At 42.9% G+C, this 22,199-nt stretch overlaps 1 protein-coding gene across 12 annotated transcripts in view; it reads right to left on the reverse strand.

Moving 5' to 3' along the window:
• MIB2 (mindbomb E3 ubiquitin protein ligase 2) overlaps positions 1 to 22,199 on the reverse strand; it is a 63,524-nt gene that overhangs the window by 1,192 nt on the left and 40,133 nt on the right. For 9 of the 12 annotated variants that reach the window (XM_026085480.1, XM_026085475.1, XM_026085469.1 and 6 more), the window contains 14 exons: positions 20,808 to 21,002; positions 19,601 to 19,743; positions 17,554 to 17,661; positions 16,297 to 16,401; positions 14,937 to 15,099; positions 13,774 to 13,907; positions 11,703 to 11,851; positions 10,933 to 11,089; positions 10,136 to 10,290; positions 7,962 to 8,088; positions 6,286 to 6,516; positions 3,697 to 3,875; positions 2,601 to 2,785; positions 1,722 to 1,787 (listed from right to left, as the gene is read on the reverse strand). In XM_026085480.1, the coding sequence (XP_025941265.1) occupies positions 1,722 to 1,787; positions 2,601 to 2,785; positions 3,697 to 3,875; positions 6,286 to 6,516; positions 7,962 to 8,088; positions 10,136 to 10,290; positions 10,933 to 11,089; positions 11,703 to 11,851; positions 13,774 to 13,907; positions 14,937 to 15,099; positions 16,297 to 16,401; positions 17,554 to 17,661; positions 19,601 to 19,743; positions 20,808 to 21,002 (2,097 nt within the window). Of the gene's footprint in view, positions 1 to 1,721; positions 1,788 to 2,600; positions 2,786 to 2,820; positions 3,508 to 3,696; positions 3,876 to 6,285; positions 6,517 to 7,961; positions 8,089 to 10,135; positions 10,291 to 10,932; positions 11,090 to 11,702; positions 11,852 to 13,773; positions 13,908 to 14,936; positions 15,100 to 16,296; positions 16,402 to 17,553; positions 17,662 to 19,600; positions 19,744 to 20,807; positions 21,003 to 22,199 lie in introns of those variants that run through there. The other 3 variants (XM_026085476.1, XM_026085481.1, XM_026085477.1) reach the window with 3 other exon arrangements.

A 22,199-nucleotide genomic window follows, 5' to 3' on the forward strand; every position in this document is an offset into this window, starting at 1 on the left:
TTTGCCCCTCAAGAGCAGCAATTATGTCAGACTAAACTCTCTTCATTGAGCCTGATCCAAGGATTCCTCAGATAAAAGCCACTGTTGCTTTCCTCTGTTCTGTTGCTCAGCTTTTTGTGTGCATGTGTGTGTGTTTTGTAAAAAAAAAAAAAAACACTTTCTGATATGTCCTGCCTTGGTGTTCTGCAATATGCTGCTGCAACCTTGAAGTAAAAACTTTCAAAGGTGGTTGTGATGCTCTGGCATACAGGGCCAGGAATCCTTACAGTGCTGTACTCCATCCTCTCAACCTCCTGTTTACATCTGGGATACAAATTTTGGCTCAAGTCTTTCAGGCCACAGCAAGAAGAAACCATGTGAACTCACTTAAGCTGACTTCTCCATGCATCAAGTTACACAAACAGAATCATCTAGTCAATTTTATAGGCAAAATTTAGTGGACCTTGCAGAGATATTTGGTTCTAAATCAGATGAAATAAAAGAACCCCAAGTGCTGTTCAGCTGCCAACTTAGGTAAATAGACTCCTCCTGGTTTCAGCTTAACACAGCCACTGTTCATCTTCTGCTCCTAAATCTTTGATTAAGTAGCTTTACACTTTGATATAGATGTCCCTTTCCCCAACATTTTGAAATTAATTATACTTCAGTGGTGCAAGAAGTGATTTCAAATCCATAAAGCTGTAGCAAGTTTGGGAAATGGGGAGCATGTTAAAGACACTGTATACATCACTGACAGGGAAGTCCTGTTCATATACTCAGAAACCTGGCTGCTTCTCTTGCAGTGGAAATCTGCATACAAATCTCTCATTTGGAATTCTGCTCTCCACCTCGATGACGCTTTGCAGCTTACAGCAAAGACAAGGCTCCTGCCTACTGGCAGGTAAACTTGCTATTTTTTGCATTATGAAGTTCCAAAGAGGATTTTGGGCTTAGCCAGATGTGTATGTCTGATGCCATGTGACAGATTCTTGGTTCCCCTATACTTTTGTCCAAGGCAACAAGTCACAAGACCACAGCCTGATGCCAACAAAGGCATACACGAAGCTAAATCAGCTGCAGCAGGACATGCAATTCCTTTCCATGTGCACTGCTATAAACTTGTGCTAAGAGTGATCTCAGCCAGAAAGACATCCACTCTCACATGCTCTATTGAAAAGCTTCAGTGCGCAACCTGCTACCACCTTGCTGCTATGTATAGCATTCCCCATTCTGGGCACTGAGTAATAGGGACAGAAGACAATCCCTGTTTAAAACTGGTCTAAAGAGCTTTATTAAAGCAAATCAGCTCAATGATTCATAGACAGTTGGCTTCCCTCAGTCCCAGTGCACAGGCACTGTAATCTCAGCCATGTGAGAAGCAAGTCTTTCCACAAGAAATAAATTTTTCCTTTCTCACAAATTTTCACTGTTAAATCACTGCCTACAAAAAGGGTTAGACTAGCACATGGAGAACCTGACATTTGCTTTCAATACACAGAGTAAGTCAAGTACAGGACAAGCTTCCTCAAATATTCTATTTTGTCTATGCAGCTTGAGCTTGGCCTATGACATCTTAGAGTTAATCTACCTTTGCCTCTCTGAAGCTAGTCAATCCAACATGCACACAAAATCAAACCCTTTCTTATGCTTATTTCACTGAGAATCATTGATGCTGCCCAAATAAACACTGTGAAGGACCCTTCCCAATCTATGGCACTGCACAGTAGGAACAGCAAACATACCTTGTTTGAGTTTTTTGGTTATTGTCACTTGACATTTGATGCACTTCTTCATTCTCCTGGAGCATTCTACCACAAATGAGATAAAAAGAGTTTACAGTTAAGTCCACTGTACCAGAAGCAAGAGGAAGAAGACATACTCAAGAACATCAGCTTTAAACAACCTGAGTACTTCCTGGATGATTAAGAGGTTGTTTCTGCACAGAAATGAGGAAACCACCTTCTTCTTGAAGGTCTCTTGGGTTTAGTCTATCCTCTCCCAGTAGCAAATACAACACCCTTAATTCTTCAGTGCTCTGTGCTCTGCAATAATGACAGGATCATAATCCTAGCTTCTCCACTGGAACTGCTGCGCTGTGGCTGCAAAACAGCCCTTTGCTCTGAGAGAAATGGATGTGGCTCTGGCATGCAGTCCTTACCAAAAGCCCTGTAGTCAGACTGAGGTGGCCTTAGCAAGATAACAGACTTGCTGAGATGCTTGAGCAGGCTGCTGTTAAAATAATTGAAATGCAAACAGATAACTATGGCCAGAGAAAGGGAAAATCCTTCTCAGGAGGTTTTGGTGGAGAGCACACTGCCAGCTAGAACTGAAACATCCGGCCTTCCTTCTGAATCATCCAGGGCATCTATAAGCACAAGCTAAGCTGCCTGGGGTCCCCATCAACAAATGCCCAGAACACACAGTGCTTTTCACAGGTAGCTTTGGGCATCCCATCTAAGAGGATGTTGCTGAAATCATGCTGGGGTTGTTTCAGGTCACAGCCCAATAGTTTTGTGTCTGAATGGAGCCTGATTTATGAGAGTCTAAACAGAGAGGCTATCTGGTGGAAAAGGAGGGGAAAGAAAAGGGGTAAAAAAGACAGAAAAACAGAACAGACTTACCTTCACACACGATACTGTGCTGGCATGGGAAGAAAAGAATGAGCAATGCTAGTTCTGAACAGACGAGGCACTCTGTGGGGGCTGCCACACTTGAGACACTAAGGTTGGTCATTGTGTTTGGGGTGGTGTGCACACGGCGGAGGCTGCATACAATGGCTGAGCTGTCTGAAGAAACCTGCTGTTCCCTGCAACCGTGAACATATAACAAGATTTGAGCCACATACTCCAGGTCCCTCTGCAGTAACCAGATAAAATTGCACTGATCCCTGGCAAACACTACATGCAGACAGTGCAGCAGATACTCAGAGAGCATAAAGTGTTGAACCTTCATTACCCTTGCTGTGGCCAGCTCAGCCTCTAGGGGCTGGTATTCTGGCTGGATCTAACTAGCAGCAGCCATCACCGCAGCTGCCAAAAAAATACCCAAAGGAAAGAGCAGGTACAACTAATATTTACACAAGTGGAAACTGCCCTTTTGGACAATGACAGTAAGGTCTTGACAGTACATCAGTCTGCAGGGAGGAGTCAGCCTTTCGGACCTATGTTTCTCAGAGCCTAAGATGAAGCCATCTTTGACTTGCTGTTCTCCCCTTGGCACTTTCTCAGTTATTTCTCTTATCAGTTGAAAAATATGCATTTATCCAGCTTTGGAATAAACTCTGTGGATTCTGGTGCTCACTCTTTTGTTGGAGTTCCTCTCTGTTTAGGCTTTAAATATCTGTAACTGTAGAATGCAAAGAAAGTAAACCAAAATCCAGAATTACTGTGCAAGACAGAAGAGAAGCTGTTCTTGCCTTCAGCAGCAAGTCTTCTCAGACTGCTTCAGGGCTCTTTAAGTCAAGAGCTTGAGTTTGTGTGAGCAGCGTTCATCCGCTGTTGCCATCTGTTTCAAAGAGCAGTGTGCACCCTGAAAGAAGAATCCAGCTAGCAGCCAGCTCCAGATGAAACAGGAGGTGCTCAGACTGACATCCAACATGTTTCAGAGAGGCTTCAATCCCTCCTGGAGAGCCACACTGAGTGACACCAAATAGCTGTGGGAGTACTCTGTATTTGCAGGGAAGTACACTGTGAACAGTATCCAGAGGACATGGCCTACCTGAATTTCTGTGAGAAGTCTTTGATGATCTGGACAATCCTTCCATCTGTAATGAGGTCTAAAGGAGACTTTCCGCGATGGTTGGCATAATTAATATCTGCTCCTTCTTGTGCTAAGTAACATGCAATTGCAGTTCCAACATTCAGCTCCACGTTTCCAAGGACGCCAGAAGCCTGTAGCTGAAGGATAATGAGAAACAATCTCTATTAATAGAAAAAAAACTCCATTACTTAGCTTTGCCAGTACAAGGATTAAAACTTTCTTCAGAATTTGATGCAGAGCAATTTGAAAGTGCAGTTTTGCACTCCTACTTGTAAACAAAAAGATCCTTCAGCATGTAGATAACAGATTCATACCTTGCATTCCAAGAGTGCATAAAAGACTGGTCCTAACTGGTGCTAATTATTACTAATCATGGTAATAGGCATTCCTTTCTTCAGGTAGTGAAAAGTGCTATTCTTTAGAATGGAACTGTTGCAGCCTAGCTGTGCTTTGCCTTCTGCACCGTGGTTCAAGTCAGGATGCTTGTTTCAGAGCATGTCTGAATAAAAGTGGATGAGGCCAGTATTCCAGAAAGCAGTTGTGGAGTTCACTGCAAATAAACCTACTGGCAAGCTTGATATACTGGGACACTTCTAAACACTTAAGCATAACTCAGTGCTCAGGTACCCACAGGTACCTCAAAAGCAGTGATTAGGGCTTTTATGGGGAAGAGTTGCCAAAGCAGCCATATAACAGAGCGGTCTGCAGAACATCCTCTCATCCCCATCTTTTTCCCTTCAATGCTCATTTATTTGCTGATTCCCCTTTGCATTTTGAGTTTGGGATGAGGAACACTTATTACTTCTAAAGAAAAGACCCATGAGAAAAGTAGATGAGACTCCTTCTCATCTGTGCTTTCTTGGCCAAAGTTTCAACCAGCAGACTTCCATTTTTTCAGTCTTTGGCCTCTTACGTGTTCAGCTGCACTAAGGAGGCACTGTGAAGACACCTCAGTAGGAAGTACACCGAGGACACCAAAGTAAATATTAGGAGATGAACAGATAATGTATGGAGCCCTAAGTGGCAGCTATTTAAAAAGCCAAGCTTTTGTGGACCTGATCCAAACTCATTTGATGTCAATAAAAATTTTCCACTGACTTAAAAGACCAGGGCATGTAGATTAGGGCATGTAAAATTAGAGGGGAAGCAGCTACACATTTAGGTCATCTTAAATCTCCTTCCTACCTTCTGCCCTAAGGAATCTAGATACGACATTCCTGTTAATAGGGAATGTGATGCCCAGATCCCTCCTGTAGCTCTGAGACTCTCTGCCTCCAGGACTAGCTAGTAGCTATCCCCAGCACATGCTAACACCCAACAGCTAGTAAAGTTGCTGTGCAACTTTCATCAAGTTGCTAAAATCCATCCTTGCTGCTGATCCCTTTGCTTGAATCTGTAGGCAGAGAAGCTCAGAAATTGTTACCGGTAGACCATTTTTTTCAATGTACTAAATCATCCCCCTTAATGAAATCATTCTGATTCCATTTGGAATGTATAATTGATATTTGCACTCATGGTTTGCATTGCAAATCTGGTGTGTGCACATATTGGTATATTTATGGATGGCAGAACATTTTGAAGGGCTAATTTAATATATTTGCCAAAGAACCGGACTAAGCTTCCAATACTTGGCATATCATGTGCTGATTTCTAGATCTAAAGCCTTTCCTGAAATGATCTGTGTTCAGACTGAGGGAGAAATTCAGCTCTTCTGCACCAAATCAGCCTTTGCATACAGGCAAAATTTAGCCTTGAGAGTTAACAGAAATGCTGAAAAGCACTTTTTCCACTGCACTTGTGGTTTTGTAAATTGACAGATCCTGCCTAGAACTGGCTAGAAAACAAGAATTCTGTTTCATAAAAAAAGTTTGTTCTTACTCTGCATTGAAAGATGGAAAAAGAAGCAAAGGAGGGAAAAGAAAAGGACACATTCTCCTCTGACCCATTCCCTATAGAATACCCTGTGGAAGGCAGAGTTTCTAAATAAGGCAGAGTGAGGATTCAAACTTAGGTCTTTCAACAGAGCAGACAAAAGTACTGTAGCTATTGTACTATCTACTATTACAAAGTGGACTACTTAAYGTTGAGAAATCCTTCTGACAAAAGTTAAGTCAAAAACATGCATTTCCAAAAACTGTTCATACCTATTAGCATTTTCCAAAAAGTTAAAAAAAAAAAAAAGTCAGGGAAGTCCCAACCAATTCCAGACTGAAGATTCTATTGGGGGACCCACCACCTCCTTCATTATATGAGTACTTAGTCTACATAGGAGAATTGTAAAGTGTTTCTTACTCCAGTAATCTCCGCCTTCTGGCTAAAAGCCAAGCATACCCTCATACCATAGAATTAAGATATTGAGGCCTCAGAGGACATATTCACTCCTTTCCCATAAGCAAGAAGTTTTGTTCCCAGCTCCTTGTCTGGGCTGGCTTTATACATTTTTCCTGCCTTACTTAGCCCCCTTAGGTCCCACCATCTGCAGTCATTCCAACATTGTCAAACATTTCCCTGCCCTTGGTGCTGGAATTTCTCCTACGCCCAGCTCACCTTGGAAAGCAGGGACAATCCCATCTCCCCTTCACGCTTCTCCATCATGACTGACATTAGCTGCTGCCGTTCCAAAGCAATGTGCATGGCTGTGTCCCCATCCTCATCCTCAGTATTGACATCACTGTCTTCACTGACCAGCAGTTGCACCATCTCTACATGTCCCTGGATGACAGCCAAGTGCAGTGGTGTCTGGTTCCGGTTGTTCTTGAGGTTGACATCACAGCGACCCTTGAAGAATTGCATCAGACAAAAAGAGTTGTTGCTGCAGAGTTTGGCTGAAGAAGAGTGCTGCAGCTACAGTGCTTGTTGAAGCCCCAAGTATCAATTTCATCTTCAGGACAGAGCAGTAAAGAGAACTCCAAGCGAGAGCTACATGATCCTGCCCTCTGTGCCTTGGCCATACAGTCCAGACATCTCAGATATCAAGTAAAGAAAGGGAGGACCAGAAGCCCAGTGCCCAAGGTGACATGCAGGTAACATTTTCCTGGTAATGAGCTGGACAACAGCTAGTCAGTTTCCTGACACTTGCAAACAAATCCTGGAACTACTCCAAGCAAACAGTCATGGCCTAGCTCTTTTAAAGCAACATTGATTCCTTGCTGCCTGTTGTGCTTTGATTTCCCCTCTTCATTTGCACCACTGAGCAAAGAAGAGAAAAACCTGCTGAAATCTGGATCATTCTACCCTTCTGCCAAATCTGCAGGGGCAGGCAGCAGCAAGGGATTAGAAACACAGAGAGCATTTAGAGGTATGGCTAGGCTAATGCAGTGATTATGTCAGAAATAAAGCTATCACAATACTGTAGTTAGTGTTCACATACATCTCTCCACAACAGCACTCATTTGTAGAGCCATTAGAGCCTTGGTGTGGTGGCTTGGATCCCCATTGTAAAGGTGGAGAAACTCAGACAACAAACCACTGACAATCAGAAACAAAATCCAGGAGTGCTGACCTGTAGTTGACATTTTCATTGCCACTATCATCTRAAAGCAGAGATAGATGCTAGCTTTGATGCCACTGAAATCAATAGGAAGATGCCAATTAGCCTCCCCTCCTTCAGTTTGTTATTTTCATTGCTAAAGAAAGCTGCTTCCCAGGGACACGTGTAACACCTACTTAAGGCTGAAGAAAGACTAATACTCGGGAGTAAACACGTCAAAACATTTTGTTCTGCATTCAAATTAAATACATGTCTTCAGATATTCCTTCTTGAAAAGAGAAAGAGAGAAAGCAACCACAGAATAACCAATAGCTGGGTAGCTTCAGCATTCACCTGGAGTGAGGGAAGCTGAGCTTCAAGGGCTCTGGCCTGTACCTGTGAGGTAGAGGAGGGTCCAGAATACAAATTTACACATTCCTTAATCAGCAGGTTAACAGCTATTCCAAAGTCTTTTCCTTTCATATCCATCACTTACCGAACATTTCCCTGCAACATCCAGCTCTAACCCCTCCTTTGTTCTAGCCCACAAGATGGCCTTTCCTTTCTTACCAATGCTAAAAGAAAATATCACCAGGAATGTCAAGCCCTGTTCTTTAAAATCTGGGCAGCAATGGCAGCTCAGAGAGACAGAGACATGTTTATGAGTCCAGCATTAACCTGATAGCTGAGGAAATAGGGGCATTTGGGGTGGAGACCTGAGGGGTTTTTTTTTGTTTGTTTGTTTTGCTTTTACCTCTTTGATGAGAATTTCAGCCACTTCTTTGTGATTATTGAGAGCAGCAAGGTGCAAGGCAGTGAAACCATCTTCCTTTTTGGAGTCAACTAACTGTCGAGCTCTTGCTAGAATCTTCTTTATGGCTCTAGAGTGTTGGAGGTTAACCAGAGACAGAAGTGTTATTTTATCAGGAAGGGAAACAATGGAGAAGAGACAGGCCTGCCTCTTCTGCTCAGTAGTTATGAATGTTCTTCATGTTTTAAGAGGCAGCATGAGCTGGCAACTGTAAACTCACATTGCCACTGAAAATAATGAGCAGACTTATTCTTGTACAGTTTATTATAGTCCTTCTCCTGTCCTTCCATACATGATCCCAGACAGGTAAGAAGGCTATACAGAAGCAGAAGGATCCCCTAGGGAATCCAGGGAGGTAAAAGAAAGTTGGGAGGGGGAAAGCAGGCAGTGATTTCCTGTAAATGCATGAAGGAAAGAAGGGGACAAGGAATGCAACAGCTATACCTGGCCATATTTAAACCTAAGAAATGCATAATCAAGCTTTTCTTTTCTAGCTATCTAGAGCTACATCCACTGCCTTCTTACTGTTAGACAGCAAGCACAAGTTAATATCTATAAAAGCAGTAAAAAAGGTCCAGATGCACACATTGGCTTGTAAAGTTGCCTCAAGCTGTACCTCTCTCCACCAACACAGAATTTAGTCCCACATCCTGACCCAAAAGAGCCAAAATCAATGCCGCCAACAGACCAGCCATAAGCAGATGCTAAATGAGGAACTCTAGGGTGGTTCTTATTATAACGGGCTGTTCAAGGAGGGTTGGAGGAGTGGTTTTTCACGTCTTAGTTTTGAGTGATTGTGCCTTCTATGTTAATTTGGTATCAATGATTCACTCTCCCACGGTTCCTTTGCTTCCCTTGGAAATGGATGAAAAGCTTTCTCCTCACTGAGAGGAGGAATTCTATTCCTATTCTGTTCACTGATGCATCTGCAGGACTCCCTTAGATGAAAACTGTGAGGGAAAGGTTTCCCTTATAACTCTGCCAGTGGGGACAGAGTGTAGTAGCTTCCCCACTGAAAAACTTATGAGGGCAAGAGGATCTTTCCACCACCCTGACTGCATATATACAAGGATTTTGTCAGCATAACTGTCACAGAGAACCATGCTCCTATCCAGTGTTGCTACACTTGCATGCATTTCCAGGGCAGACCCTGCCTTAGTCTCTCTTTAGGCATAGGACCACTGTTTAGAACAGACCTTCACTAGCAGCTTTAATGAGGCAGAACATTAGATTTCTCTGCTGCCTTAAAATATTGCACACACTGCCAGAAAGCTTGCTACAGAAAAGTAGCATAGTCTGTCTACAGATGTTTTTCAGGAAACCAAGCTGCGGGTACTTGTACAGCTCTCCTATTTTTTTGAGGTCTGCCAAAATTTGCATGATTATGTAGGTTGCTTTTCATGTCTTGGAGGCACAGCTTATTCAACACGCACAGGGCACAGAATAAATGAATAGAACATTTTCTGCTGTTTTTTCCTCCTTCAAGACTGATAATCATTAGAAAAATTTACTTCTCTCATGGTTATTCTTGTCTAATGCTTTTGGAATATTAAGAATCTTTTTCTGATTTCATGTGCCTTCAACATCTATAAGGCTCTGTGCAGAGCTAACTATAAGAAACACAACAGAGAAAGCACAGGAAGCTGGATAATAGGCACAATCCTAGACTTGCAGTGCTGAAAATGTGTCACATTGGGTATAGTGAGTTAGATGATCTCAGCCTTTCCCTGCCCCCTACTGAGAAATCACTTCTACAGAGAATTAACACATCAACATAAGAATTGAAAACTAGAGATTAGAGGAAAAGACCTTTCAGATTGAGCTCATCTCTTTCTGCAAAAGCAGGTGTACTACACAGCAACTGACACCTGTTCCTCCCCCAGCACCACATGCACTCTCTGCTCATGTCCCACTTCTGAATTACTGCTAATAGAGCAGAGAATTCACTCCAAGCCCACGATGGGTGGTGACTTCCCCTATCTCAGATGGGTGCTTACCTGCTAGGATTCACAGCTGTCTCACATGCATTCAGCAAGACTGTATCACTACCTGGTGTCAGAGGGCCCTAGCCAACCTGTGGGTATCCCAGGGATGCATACCATGGTTTATTCACTTACGGTTTGTTGCCTTTTAGAGCAGAATAGTGGAGCAGGTTGAAGCCTTGACAATTCTGGATAGTGAAGTCAATGTTGGGTACTTCAGTGAGGATCTCAATGATGACCTTGTAATCAGCAGTGATGGCATAATGCAGGGGTGTGTCTCCCTGAGAATCCTATACAAGGAGACCAAAGCAGAGCAGTTACAGAGTGTTGAATTGAACAGGCCACCCTGAGGGACTGTTTGAGACAAGAAGATATACAGTGTCACCAAATCACATCATAGCAGTTTCATAACCTTCATTAAATCAGTTAACTGGGTCTTCAGTCCAGCTCCTGAGTAAGTAAGTGCTAATACTCCTAAATAGCTTTGAGAGACCGACCCAGCAAAGTCCAGTCCCATCGTCATATGCATGTGCCCTAAAAATGGGCTAGGTCCAATTCACCACTGCCCTTTGGGTTCCTAAATGGAAGTCTGAAAATCCTCACCAGTCCTTATTGCTGGGAACAGGAGTGTTTCAACATCATACATTAGCAGCAGGTCAGTCCTTGCTGGAGGACCGAGTCCAGCACAACAGAAAGTGCTACTGGATTGAGCTGAGCAGACTCACAACAATGAAGGGGCAGACCCAAAACTGGAATTTCAGAATACTGAAGTTAGAGGAATATATCTTCTCTGTGCAATGAACAGCAGTATATTTTTGTTAAGAGAACAAGCTTCAAATTCCACTAAACAACAAATGGCACAAGATCATAAAGGCCCTCTGTGCCTGCCCCCACCAAAAAAAAGAAAGGGACATCCAAAATCCAAAACTTACTGGGAGGTTGACATCACAGTTGAGCTCACAGAGGGCCTGCACCACCTCTGTGAATCCTTGATTAACGGCAACATACAACGCTGTGCACTTTGCATTGTTTAACAGGTCTGTACTGGCTCCTTTACCAATAAGCAAACGGGCAACCTCAGCTTGGTTTCTGATTTAAAAGCCAGGAGTAAGACAGATTAGATTCCATGCTGTGCAGATATAAATTCTCCTTCCTTGCAAGGCAGCAGAATTTCTCGATTTCTGTATCCTCTCCACCCCATCCCATCTCCTCTCAGTATTAAAAAAACCTTTCCTAATTGGTATTCTAGAATCTCTATTAGTCTGGTTTAAATTGGCAGTAACCTCCTGTTCTTGATGCTGATGAATTCTCCCCCAGTAACTGCCAACACCATTATATCTTGCTCTAGAAAATATATGCACCTACAAAAAAAACCATTAAAAAAAAATCCCCAGCCAACCAAACAAAAAAGCCCCTACCAAAAATCCAATCACCCAAAACTTATCATTTGTTCTGATTCCTCCCAAAATTTCATAGCATGGGAACTGTCCTAGCTGTGGAGGCTAGATCAGCACTTTAAGAAATTCACCTGTGGCCCTGAAGCTTAAGGGCCAATTTCTAACGAGAAGTAAAATCAGAGCAAAGCCATGCTCTGCCACACTCTCCTCACACAGACTGTTCATTTATATCTATGGATATTCTTTTACAGCCCCCTAGGTCTTGCATGAGATAAGCCAAAGCAAGAAGAAGAAAGATCTCCTACCCAAAAGCTGCATAGTGCAGCGCTGCATCCCCCTCTTCATCCCTTAGGTTGACGGTGGCATGTGCCTGTAGCAAAATCTTCACCACATCCAGATGCCCCTGATAGGAGGCAATTTGCAGGGCAGTTCTGCCCTGATTCTTTGTGTCGACCTATAGGAAGGGCACAGACACAGCAAACAGCTTAGCAAAGAGCTTAGCTCRCGTTCAGGCCTTATCTCTGTTCTAGAGCAGGCCTAGCAGGATAAAGGTTGTTACTTGTAGAACAGTGGTATGCTCAGAAGTGATAAGCAGAATCTGTGCCTCTTGGATCAGGTGCTTTATGCACATCAATTAAAATGCCGACCTCATCCCACAGTATTTCTAAAGTGAAATGGACAACACAATAAGTCAAGCACACAGAGCTGGAAGCCAGGGCTCTAACTGTAGCTCTGACACCAAATCCCTCTAGGCCTACAAGCATGATACTTGACATCTCTGCCAACAATTTCTTTCCTAATAGGAAAATGCGTGAGGAAATCAGATTAGCTTTGCATAAGGCTTTGAAGATACCAAGTCCCCATTCTTCTATGTCACTCTAGGTACCTCACAGGACACAATGGCTGGAAGGTAAATCAGAGTATTGAAACCCTGCAGTGAGATTTTTCAAGAATTAAAGGGGCTGAAGAGCAAAGAAAGGATGTATGAAAAGCAAGACAAAAAGGAATGGAAGCTACTAAAATCAGTGGGAGACTAAGGAAAAGAGATGAAGGAGCTGGCAAAGCCTCAGCAGCCTAGAACAATTTTTTCTTTCCTGCAGCTGGTTCTACAGCGGTCAGAACAGCAGGACAGGCAATGCTTCCTTTGATCTACTCAAAAGGATGGGCAAGGCAGCCAGGCAAGGAGGCGTTAAGAGGCCAGTGTGTTATTCTCCTATTTATGCAAGAAGGACAATGCTGTTAAGCTGGAAAACCCTTCACAAGCAATTTCAACTTGCACTGCTAAGTGAGCCTCAATTCCAGCCTTCTCTTGCTCTTTATAATATTCTAACAGAAGTAACATGATAAGGTATTCCTGACCCTTGGCACTTTCTTATTTGAGACAAGTTAGACACAGTCATGGGTGGCTGGCTATTCCTTTTAACCTATTATAGATGCTCCCTCTTTTCTTCCCATCTTCAGAGGCCTGCATTAATTTTTTAAGTAAAGAACCAGAGCTAATATCAGACAACTAAATCAGCTTCACAGAGGTTCCTTTAGAACCAATCCTAGTGTTCAGTGGCCACCCATCCACCTGCTCCTGCCTGCCACGCAGTCACAGCCTTGAAATTCTTGTTACCAATGGCTCCCCAAAGACACTGCTGAAAAACTTCACTGTCTAGTTCTCCTTTTTCAACCTGTTACAGACCCTGTGCCCCTCACTTGAAGGGGCTGGCACCCTCTCTAACAGGCAGCTTCAAAGAGAAATGATTTGAGCAGATGTGATCCTAGCAGTTTGGCACCCTGTAAGCACATAAGTTGTTCAGCAACAAGCCAAGCCCAGTTCCACTGCTCGCTGTCTGGCTCTCCCAGCCAGACCTGAGATAAGACACTGCACAGACATGCACAGTATAAGGATCTGGGCAGCATTTCTCTTTTCCTTCTCTGACTCCAATAATTCCATTTTTGCAAGGTCATCTAAGGACAGATGCATTCACCCAGGCACAACCTGTCACTTTATTTTTAAAAGTGAGCCACGTTCTTGGACATCCTGCCACTGTTTTCATATATAAGAATACCTCTCTCCTTAACTCTAGAGATGCAGTGTCCATACGGAAAGCCTTCTGGAAAAAGCCAGCTTTGGAAACATGCTGTAAGGACTTAACTGCAGTTCAGATTTAAAGCCACATGCTGATGCCATAAGATGCACACATTTAATTTACAGTCTTAATCCTAAATTGCAGCAAAATCATTTCCCAACTGTTACTATCTAATACAAGGTTTTAGAAATCTATCATTTCTCTCCCATCCTTTTCCCCACTCTACTACAAAATTTTATGACAGTATTTTAAAGAAGCACAACAAAAATTAACCATTAAGGATGCCCTCAAGACTTGCCTTGTCTGGGTACTTCAGAAGGAGCTCCCGAACTTTAACTGCATTGTTGAGTGCTGCCCAAATGACCAAGCATCCTGCATGGTCTGACTCTGTCTTCTGGGACAGCAGTTTCTCCAGAACAGTGATCAAAGTACCTGGACAGGAAAAAGGAACAGCTGCAAGTTACCAGGGCCAAAGAGCATGTGGGCATGTGTGTACCTGTGTGAATGTACAACCTGCATTTGGGGCAGTACAGCTGTAAAACCACACTACTGGCCTGCTGTAGCTCTAATACTTGGCTCACACAAACAGCTTTACAAATTTGCTTCTTATACAGCCCTTTGCTTTACAAGCCTGATGTTTTGAGAACCCAAAAGATACAGGAGACCATGCTACAGAAGACCAACCCAAAAAAGTCACTACCAAAAGGCAAATATTCTGAAGAGGAATGCCTAGCTTTGGGGCAGATGTCATTAGGAAGAAATACGGGTCCTTTCAGACCTGCTCTCCAATCACAGGCTTTTGAGTGCTTGAGAGGACAGAGGTGTTATAGTCCTCCAAGTAAAACAAAGTTAAAGAGCTTGAGCTCAGGTACAAGTACTCCCTTAAGTCTAACAATTTATTATCAGGTGTACTTGAGTAAACATTTTAAGATCAATCTACATAGCAAAATTGAAAAAAGCAGTAAGACTCTCCTCTCTCCCACATGATCCTGACCTCTAAAGAAAACAAGTATGGTGGGACTATAAAAAATTTTATCGGCAGATGTGCAAAATGGACAGCAAATCCAATTTCAGAGTGGAACAGGCAAAATACTCCTCGATTTGACAGCAATTCCCCACAAGGACCTGGGAGTATATCATAAGCATTCAAGTATTAGTATCTTTTATCCTCCTGCAGGAAACGTAGCAGGATGGAACAGGAAATTGAGATAGTTCAAGGCAGTAGCAAATACTGAGAGTAGGGCAGCGTCACAGGTAGTATTCATGAATCCTAAATCCTGTGCTTTCCTCTTAAGACCAGCTTTGCTTTCCCAACAGGGCATAGGTTGGTTTTGGTACTCCATCTGGGGAAGGACAAGCAGCTGGAGTTTAACACTGACCAAAGAGTGGTGCTGCTGTTACACTGGAGCAATCATTCCTCAACCCTTGACAGACAAGACCTCTCCCTTCTCACTATCTCACTTTTTGATTCCTTTGCGTTCTCAGTTGTCATGAGGTTTGCTTCCTCATCTCTCTGATAGGCTGTCAGACAAGCTGGGTTAAACGTCCAGGACTGCCCTCCAACTGACACTCGCAGGTCTCCATCCCCATACACTTTGATCACTTTGCCGATGTGCCCTAGCGTCTGCAATGGGAAGAGAGAAATGATTTTTAAAAGTGAAGATGCAGTGTTCTTTGTATCTCAGAACCAATGCAATGCTTCTAAGAGTGGTTTCGCAAGCGGCACTCCTGCTGTGTAAAGAGAAGCACTAAACAGTGACACAACTGCAGACAGCTCCCACTTTAAGCACATAAGAGGGTTTTAGCAGTCTCTATGTTACAGGTTATACACAAAGAGCATTTCCCAGACACATTACAAACGTCTGGGAAGGAAGCTGGTGAAACAACAAAACATGGTTTGCAGAGCCGAGAGGACCAACAAAGTTGGGATTAGGAAAGGTTTCCTCTGTGCATTTAACTGCTCCTGAAGGACACCTGTATTCTGCTCTGTAGCCACACTGGTTTGATCAGACCACTTTTCCAACTGGACACTCTTTCCTGCCTCATTTCAGAGAATTAGGATGGCAATAAGAGGACGTGTTTACTTTGGTTACTGAAACCTCTTATTTGACTCCCTCCATGGTAGCCAAATCCTTTGTCAGATTCCCCATCAACCTACTTTGCTTTGGATGCTGTGATAGGACTGCTGGAACAAGTCCAGGGAAGGGTCATGAAGATGATGAAGGGACTGGAGCATTTCTCATAAGAGGAGAGGCTGAGAGAGCTGGGACTGTATAGCCTTGAGAAAAGAAGGCTCGGGGGAATCTTTTCAATGTTTATAAATATCTGATGGGAGGGTATAAAGAAGATGGAGCCAGATTCTTATCCTATCACTTGTTGCCACTGAGAAGCAATGAGCACAAATTGAAACACAGGAAATTCCATCTGAACATCAGAAAACACTTCTTCATTGCAAGGGTGGTTGAACACTGGAACAGGTTGCCCAGAGAGGTTGTGGAGCYTCCATCCTCAGAGATATTCAAAACCCAACTGGACATGGTCTTGAGCAACCTGCTCTAGCTGACTCCGCTCGAGCAGAGGTGTGGGACTAGATGATCTGCAGAGGTCCTTTCCAGAGACATCTGTTCTGTGATTCTGTGACTATATTACCAATAGCACTAGGCAACATTTCTTTTGCAAGGCCTCAGCAGTCCCAGAAAGGTCTGTGCACTGACTGACCAGCAGGAAATACTGGAGGGCAATGCAAGCCCAATCACCACTACTAATTGCACAGGAAAACTCAGGAAGTTACTGGACTGTCCAGGAACTGACACACACTCACAGGTGCCATTTCATCTGTCCACTCCCCATGACCAGGTTGGAATCGCTTCACTGTTTCCATATCATCTATCACCCGGACAACATCACCAACCCAAAAAGTGTTGAGCTACAAGAAAAAGAAAGTCATAAGCTTTTGGGGGATGAAGCAAAAAACAACACCAGCACCACAAACAAACAAAAAAACCCACAAAGATGCCCCTCCATTCCCCCCTGCCCAAATCCCAGCCAAACTAGGCATTACAAAACAGAACTATCACAACCAAGAAATTCATAATCACTGCACTGCAAAATAAGCATAGTTCAAGGGTTGAGGTATTTCTGTTATAAGCAGGCAAATAATTTGGGACAGAACAATTTTCTTCTTTTCTTTCTTCAAAATATTTATAAATAATACCAGGATGAAGCACACAAGGAATTTATTTTGGTCATCCCCTCACCATACCAGACKCAGCACTGGGGATTTTAATTCACCTTAATAAGGGAGTTAAATCTGTTTGTTATTTAAAATAGGAATGTGAAAGCAGAGTTTATCCGTACTGATCCTTTGCTAGATGCTCCCTCCCCACACCGAGCTAAGAAGGGAGCACTGTGAAAACACACTATTCAGAGCAGGCCAATTTTGCGCAAAAAAATTCTTTCAGAATTTTGTAGTCTTCCAGCAGCTCCTGCCATACCTATTAGCCCTGTTTCCAAAAATAGACATTTCAAGCCATCAACCCTCTGGGGAAGGCCAGAGCTAACAGCTTTAGAAACGCAGACATAAAATTAGAAGAGTTGGATTAAAGACTCGGGCCATCCAGAACAATCAGGGAGATGTTCGAGAAAGAGACACAAGAGACAGAACAACATGAAGACAAGAAAACAAGCAAGAAAACAAAATGAAATGGAATGATACGGAGGATGGTACATCACAGATGAGAGATAGCTGCAGAATAATGAATTACTGCAACTCTGCTGTTATCTGTCTTATTAAAGAAGCTGAAATCAAGAAACAGAGTTTACCTTAAGAACTTTCAACACTTAAAATCCAAAGATTCTTCCAATTGAACAGCCTACTAGCCCAGTTCAGAGTCTGCAACCATCTGGCTTAGTGTTGATGGCTTGTAGGAAATTCAGCCTGGCCCTATTGCTTTTAGAACAGCAGCGTATTTCTTTGGCACTTGCTTGAGACACATTGTGTCCTAACACAACAAGATGAATTGACGGCCGTTCCCTGCAGCATTGCTGGTTCTGGCCAAGCTCACCTATCAGCACCTACCTTGGTCAGAGCTCCAGGGTGGAAAGTCCAGCGGGTTTCACTGTTGAACTGGACCCTCACGTCCCCTCTGTCTGTGATTCTGTGCACAGTCCCTGTCTGGCCAATGAACTTTTGATAGGGGAGGAAAAACAAAAACAAAAACAGAGGAAACCCCCTAAATAAATCACATTGCTTAATAGTGGGGAAAGCAGGCAACCAAGGGATAGGTGGCTAAATAAGCCACCATCTCTAATTCACAGACTAACAGTGCTCCCAAACCTGTTTTAATGATATGCAGTCATTTGCTTTTCTGCAAAAGGAAAAGACTGCCTAAAAAGCTCCTTTAAAGTAGCAGCATACTGGGAGGAGGAAGATGACAGAAATACAAAGTGTGAAAATGCTTGAAACTCGGGGCACAAATCATCCTCATCTTTCCCAATGGCAAAGGTGGGTAGAGACTACAACACTGTACTGCTGTATAATACCAGCGAGGCATGCTTTGAGAGAAAAAAAGGGGCAGGACGGGAGACTACAGAAAGCAAGATATTGTTGTGTAGTGCAGTACTCTCTTGATTCTGGCAGGCCTAAGTAGCTGACAGTTTTCAAGGAGACAAAAATTAACAATTTCTGACATGAAGGGAAATTACTGTTTCTCTGTTTAATATCCCACTTAAACCTGCATTCAGCAACAACAGAAATAAGTGCAGAAGTTTAATGATGTAGCAGACTATCTTAGCTACACTGCAGCAACTCAAAAAATATGGTTTTTAGATGAAGGCCTCTGTGAGAATAAGAAACTCATGGCTCCATCGACAGACTACTTAAAGTTTATGTCAGATGAGGATAAATCCCTGCCTGTCAGGCTAAAGTAGAAACTGATGCTCAGTTAACAGATCTCTGCACTGAACCTGAAATGACAGTTTGGGATGACTTTTTAAAGCCTGACGTAGAAAAGACAGCTCACCTACAGGGCAGCTTGGGTTAGAATATATATATTATGTGTCTGCATAATTTTATAGTACTGCTTCATATACCAAGGCTTCAGGGGAGCTGTCTCAGCATCAGACCTGCAGCTTATTCAGTGTACTGATTCAGGTGTGGCAGGCTTTTGGGTCACTTGTGGCTATATACAACCTCTTTCATTTTAACTTTCCCTCCTTCTCCAAAAAGGCACTTTTATAGATGTGACTAATACAGGTTCAGAAATAGATCTTACTGCTGCAATGAGTACCAAAATGTGGTTTTGCTTTTCAGTAAATCTACTGCACAACAGCAGTATTGTCATCTTCTGCATGTGAAGGTAATTTAATTTATTTTCAGCAAGCTCTGCAGACTATTAAAACCCAAGAAAGTTAACTTAAGAGAAATGAAAAGCACAGATATTTTAATTTAAAGGGCAAATCTACTCATTTAGCTATCATCACTTCATTTGAATGTAAGCTCACGTCTAATATTCACAACCCCCAGAGCCTTCCATGGTAGAACTGCCCCTTGAGACTCCCTACTGTAGTAACAGATGTCATTTATTTTTTCATTTCCTCTACTGTCTGAGCTTACTTAGACAACAACAGGTGACAACAGACTGATTGCTCTCCAAAAACACCATATGGGCAGAGAAGTCAACCATATCCAGGGATAGAACCTACTGCTGACAAACACAACTTTCATTAGCACTAATGTATGCTACGAAAGAAGCCAAACAGGGAATGGACCCAAAACTCCATGGAAAAGATCTCATTTGAAAACAAGCAAACCAGCCCTGAGTTTTTTGCACCAGCTCCTGAGACTTTGGAGCAGCTCTCTTGGCCCAGTTCAGCCTTAGAAATTCTACAGGGCTTCACAAGGGAATTCTCATACAAGGCAGATTTATCTGAACCTAAAAACAAATTTGACTCCAGTGTCCTATCACTGAAAAATCTATATTTATTATTTGCTCAACACAATATAGTAACAGAAGCTATTATGTTACACAGAGATGTTCTGGTAGCTTCCTAGCCAGTGGTTACTTCTGTAGTTTAACACAGTGACCGATAAATTACTCAAAGAATAGGAGCAAGCAGAAACATACCTCAGCCATTTTAGGATTCCAGCCACCGTGGCCCTCTTGCATCTCCCGCAAGATGTCAATGTCCAGCAGGCATTTCACTTTGTCCCCATGCTGGAATGGATGCCTGTCTGTGCTCTCCTTCCTCTGTAATTCAGCCGGTTTTCCTAAAGAGCAGAATGACACCACTCACACACCTGCAAGGTGCAATAATATGCTTTGTCTCTCATTTGGCTTTGTAACAAGGGTTGCAAGTTAACATAAGCTTAATTGGGGCAGAACGGTGTAAAAATCTTACTCTACCTGTGGAGTACACCCTACACAGTCTGTGGGGCGGCATTAGGCAGGATTAAGAATATTTTGCTCCCACTGGATAATGCTATGGGTTAAACATGAAGTAGTTCTAGCAAGACACAATTTTGTCCTTTGCTGGAGGAGAGCGCATTTGAAAGATGCCTCTCATGCAACGTCAGACTTCAGTATCTGTTCTTAGCAATTCAGGCACCCACAACTGTTGCTCAGCAGACACCCACACAGCACTCAAAATGAATTCTCTTCCACAGGTAGTCAAATAGCTTGCTTTGTGGAGTACTTTATCTTCACAGCCTTTCTGTGCTCAGGTGCCTCATTCCTGGAAATAAGCTCCCCACCCAATCCTTCCCTTCCCTGATGCTCTGGCCAAGCTGCTTAAGGAGAGAAAAGAAAGATCTGATCGTGCTGCTGCAAAGTCACCAACAGTCCTCTTCGTTTTATTTCAGGGGAGCAAAAGGTGGCCCTTAACACCTGATTCAAAGTACACCTAAATTACACCGCACACCAGTTGGAGCAATGCCTACCTGAAGAATGAAAAACTTTGGATTAACAAAACTGATTCTGGACTGAATTTTCTGCTGACAAATGCAGGCACTCCCAAGGGATTTTCATGCATTTGTATCAGTGAGAAACTGTATCGGCAGAAGGTCCCTCTTTGGTAAACAGCTGCAGGCATCTGATGATCTTATATGAACTTACATCACTGCAAGACTGAGCTGCTTTACTAACCACCCTGTAAGAAGGTACTATGTTGACACACAGAACAGTTTTTTTAATGGTACACATTATGTGGAAATATTATAAAACTACCTCCTGATTTTGTGTATTCAAAGCAGATAGCTTTAATGTCAGGAAAATACAAGTGACTGATATGGCAACATGAGTCTGAATTTCCCAATAGAAGACTTGCTCCACACACCTAATTTTGGGAGATGCTCTTTGTAGTAAAAGCCACCAGGTGCCTCCACAACACATTTCAGGTCCACTTTCCCCTTGTGTCCAACTCGGTAGACATTTGTGGTACCATCAGACCATGTGACACTGGCCACACTACGTCCAGTCTCTATATCCCAGCCTCGAATATCAACCACACGTCCAGTTTTGCCTTCACCACCTGACAGAAAAAGAGGGGAGAAAAAAGTATCTGGCTTGCATTCTCAGAGACCAATATACAGAAACTCACCTGACACTGGGATGTTTACTGAGATACAATTTAATAACATTTTTATCTTAAATAAATCAAACACAAGGAGAAAAAGCAGGGCCAAAACAAGTAAAAAAACTTGTCAGTTCTCCAATTATTCACCACAGAAGAGGAGGTGCAGAGCCAAAAGCCACTAGCTGGGGAAGATGAAATTCTGACAGAGAGGTTGCTGCCAGAAAGGATTTCTGCGTGGCCCTATACAGAAGCCAATAGGCCATCTTTACATGGTGAACATACAGAGGCCTGCTTCACTCTCAGCATACTGCTGCCTGAAGCAGTGCCCTCCAACCAAGTGTTCTTCATATACAATAAAGCAGCAAAGCAAACCAAAACAAATTATTCAGCAGCTTATACATCCTCCTCACAACCTTGAGAGCTGCAAAAGGCACAGGAGGTCTCAGTCATCTTCCTAATTAAGGAAGTTAAGCTATGAGACAACTCAGTTTCCTTTAGCTCAGAGAGAATCTCTGCATTGAGCTTGTGGAAAGGCAACCAAGCTGTTTGCTTTRGAATACAGATACCCAAAGCTGCATTCTGTAAAAGTCATTTCTCCTGGTCCACAGAAATATTGCCTAGCTAGGCAATGCATGGTGTCATGGCACCACACTGTGGCAAGGTAGAAACACAGCAGCATTGTAAAAGCAGCCCAAGATCCTTAATCTCTCTCACACATTGGCCAGATGGGAAAATATCAAGTACAGTTTGTTCTGGCATTTCTCTTTACCTTCCCAAGCAGGGAGGAACATTATTGAAATGATCCAGAACATGGGGATGTATCTGTGAGCAGGTAAATCTGGCTTGACATACTCTTGTGCAAGAGACCGTGCTGTATTAACACTGAACTTAGTTATACAGGATCAGAATTTGCAGATTCTGTTCCTCATTCTGCTGTCAAATCTGCATGAACTTGGGCAAATCCCAGAGCTGGTTTAGAGCTTTCCCAAATGCAAACAGCAGTATCTGTCTATCTCACTGGCAATTTGAACCTTACTGGGCAGACAGTAAGGTTCTAATTGCCTGCAAAGTCTTGGAAATTACCAGCTTAAAGGAACTAACTCCCTCATCTAACCACGCATCCATGCAAAAAGCATAATGCAGACAAACTAG

The sequence above is a fragment of the Apteryx rowi genome, unplaced genomic scaffold (assembly GCF_003343035.1).
Source record: "Apteryx rowi isolate R43461 unplaced genomic scaffold, aptRow1 scaffold_67, whole genome shotgun sequence".
Lineage (NCBI taxonomy): Eukaryota > Metazoa > Chordata > Aves > Apterygiformes > Apterygidae > Apteryx > Apteryx rowi.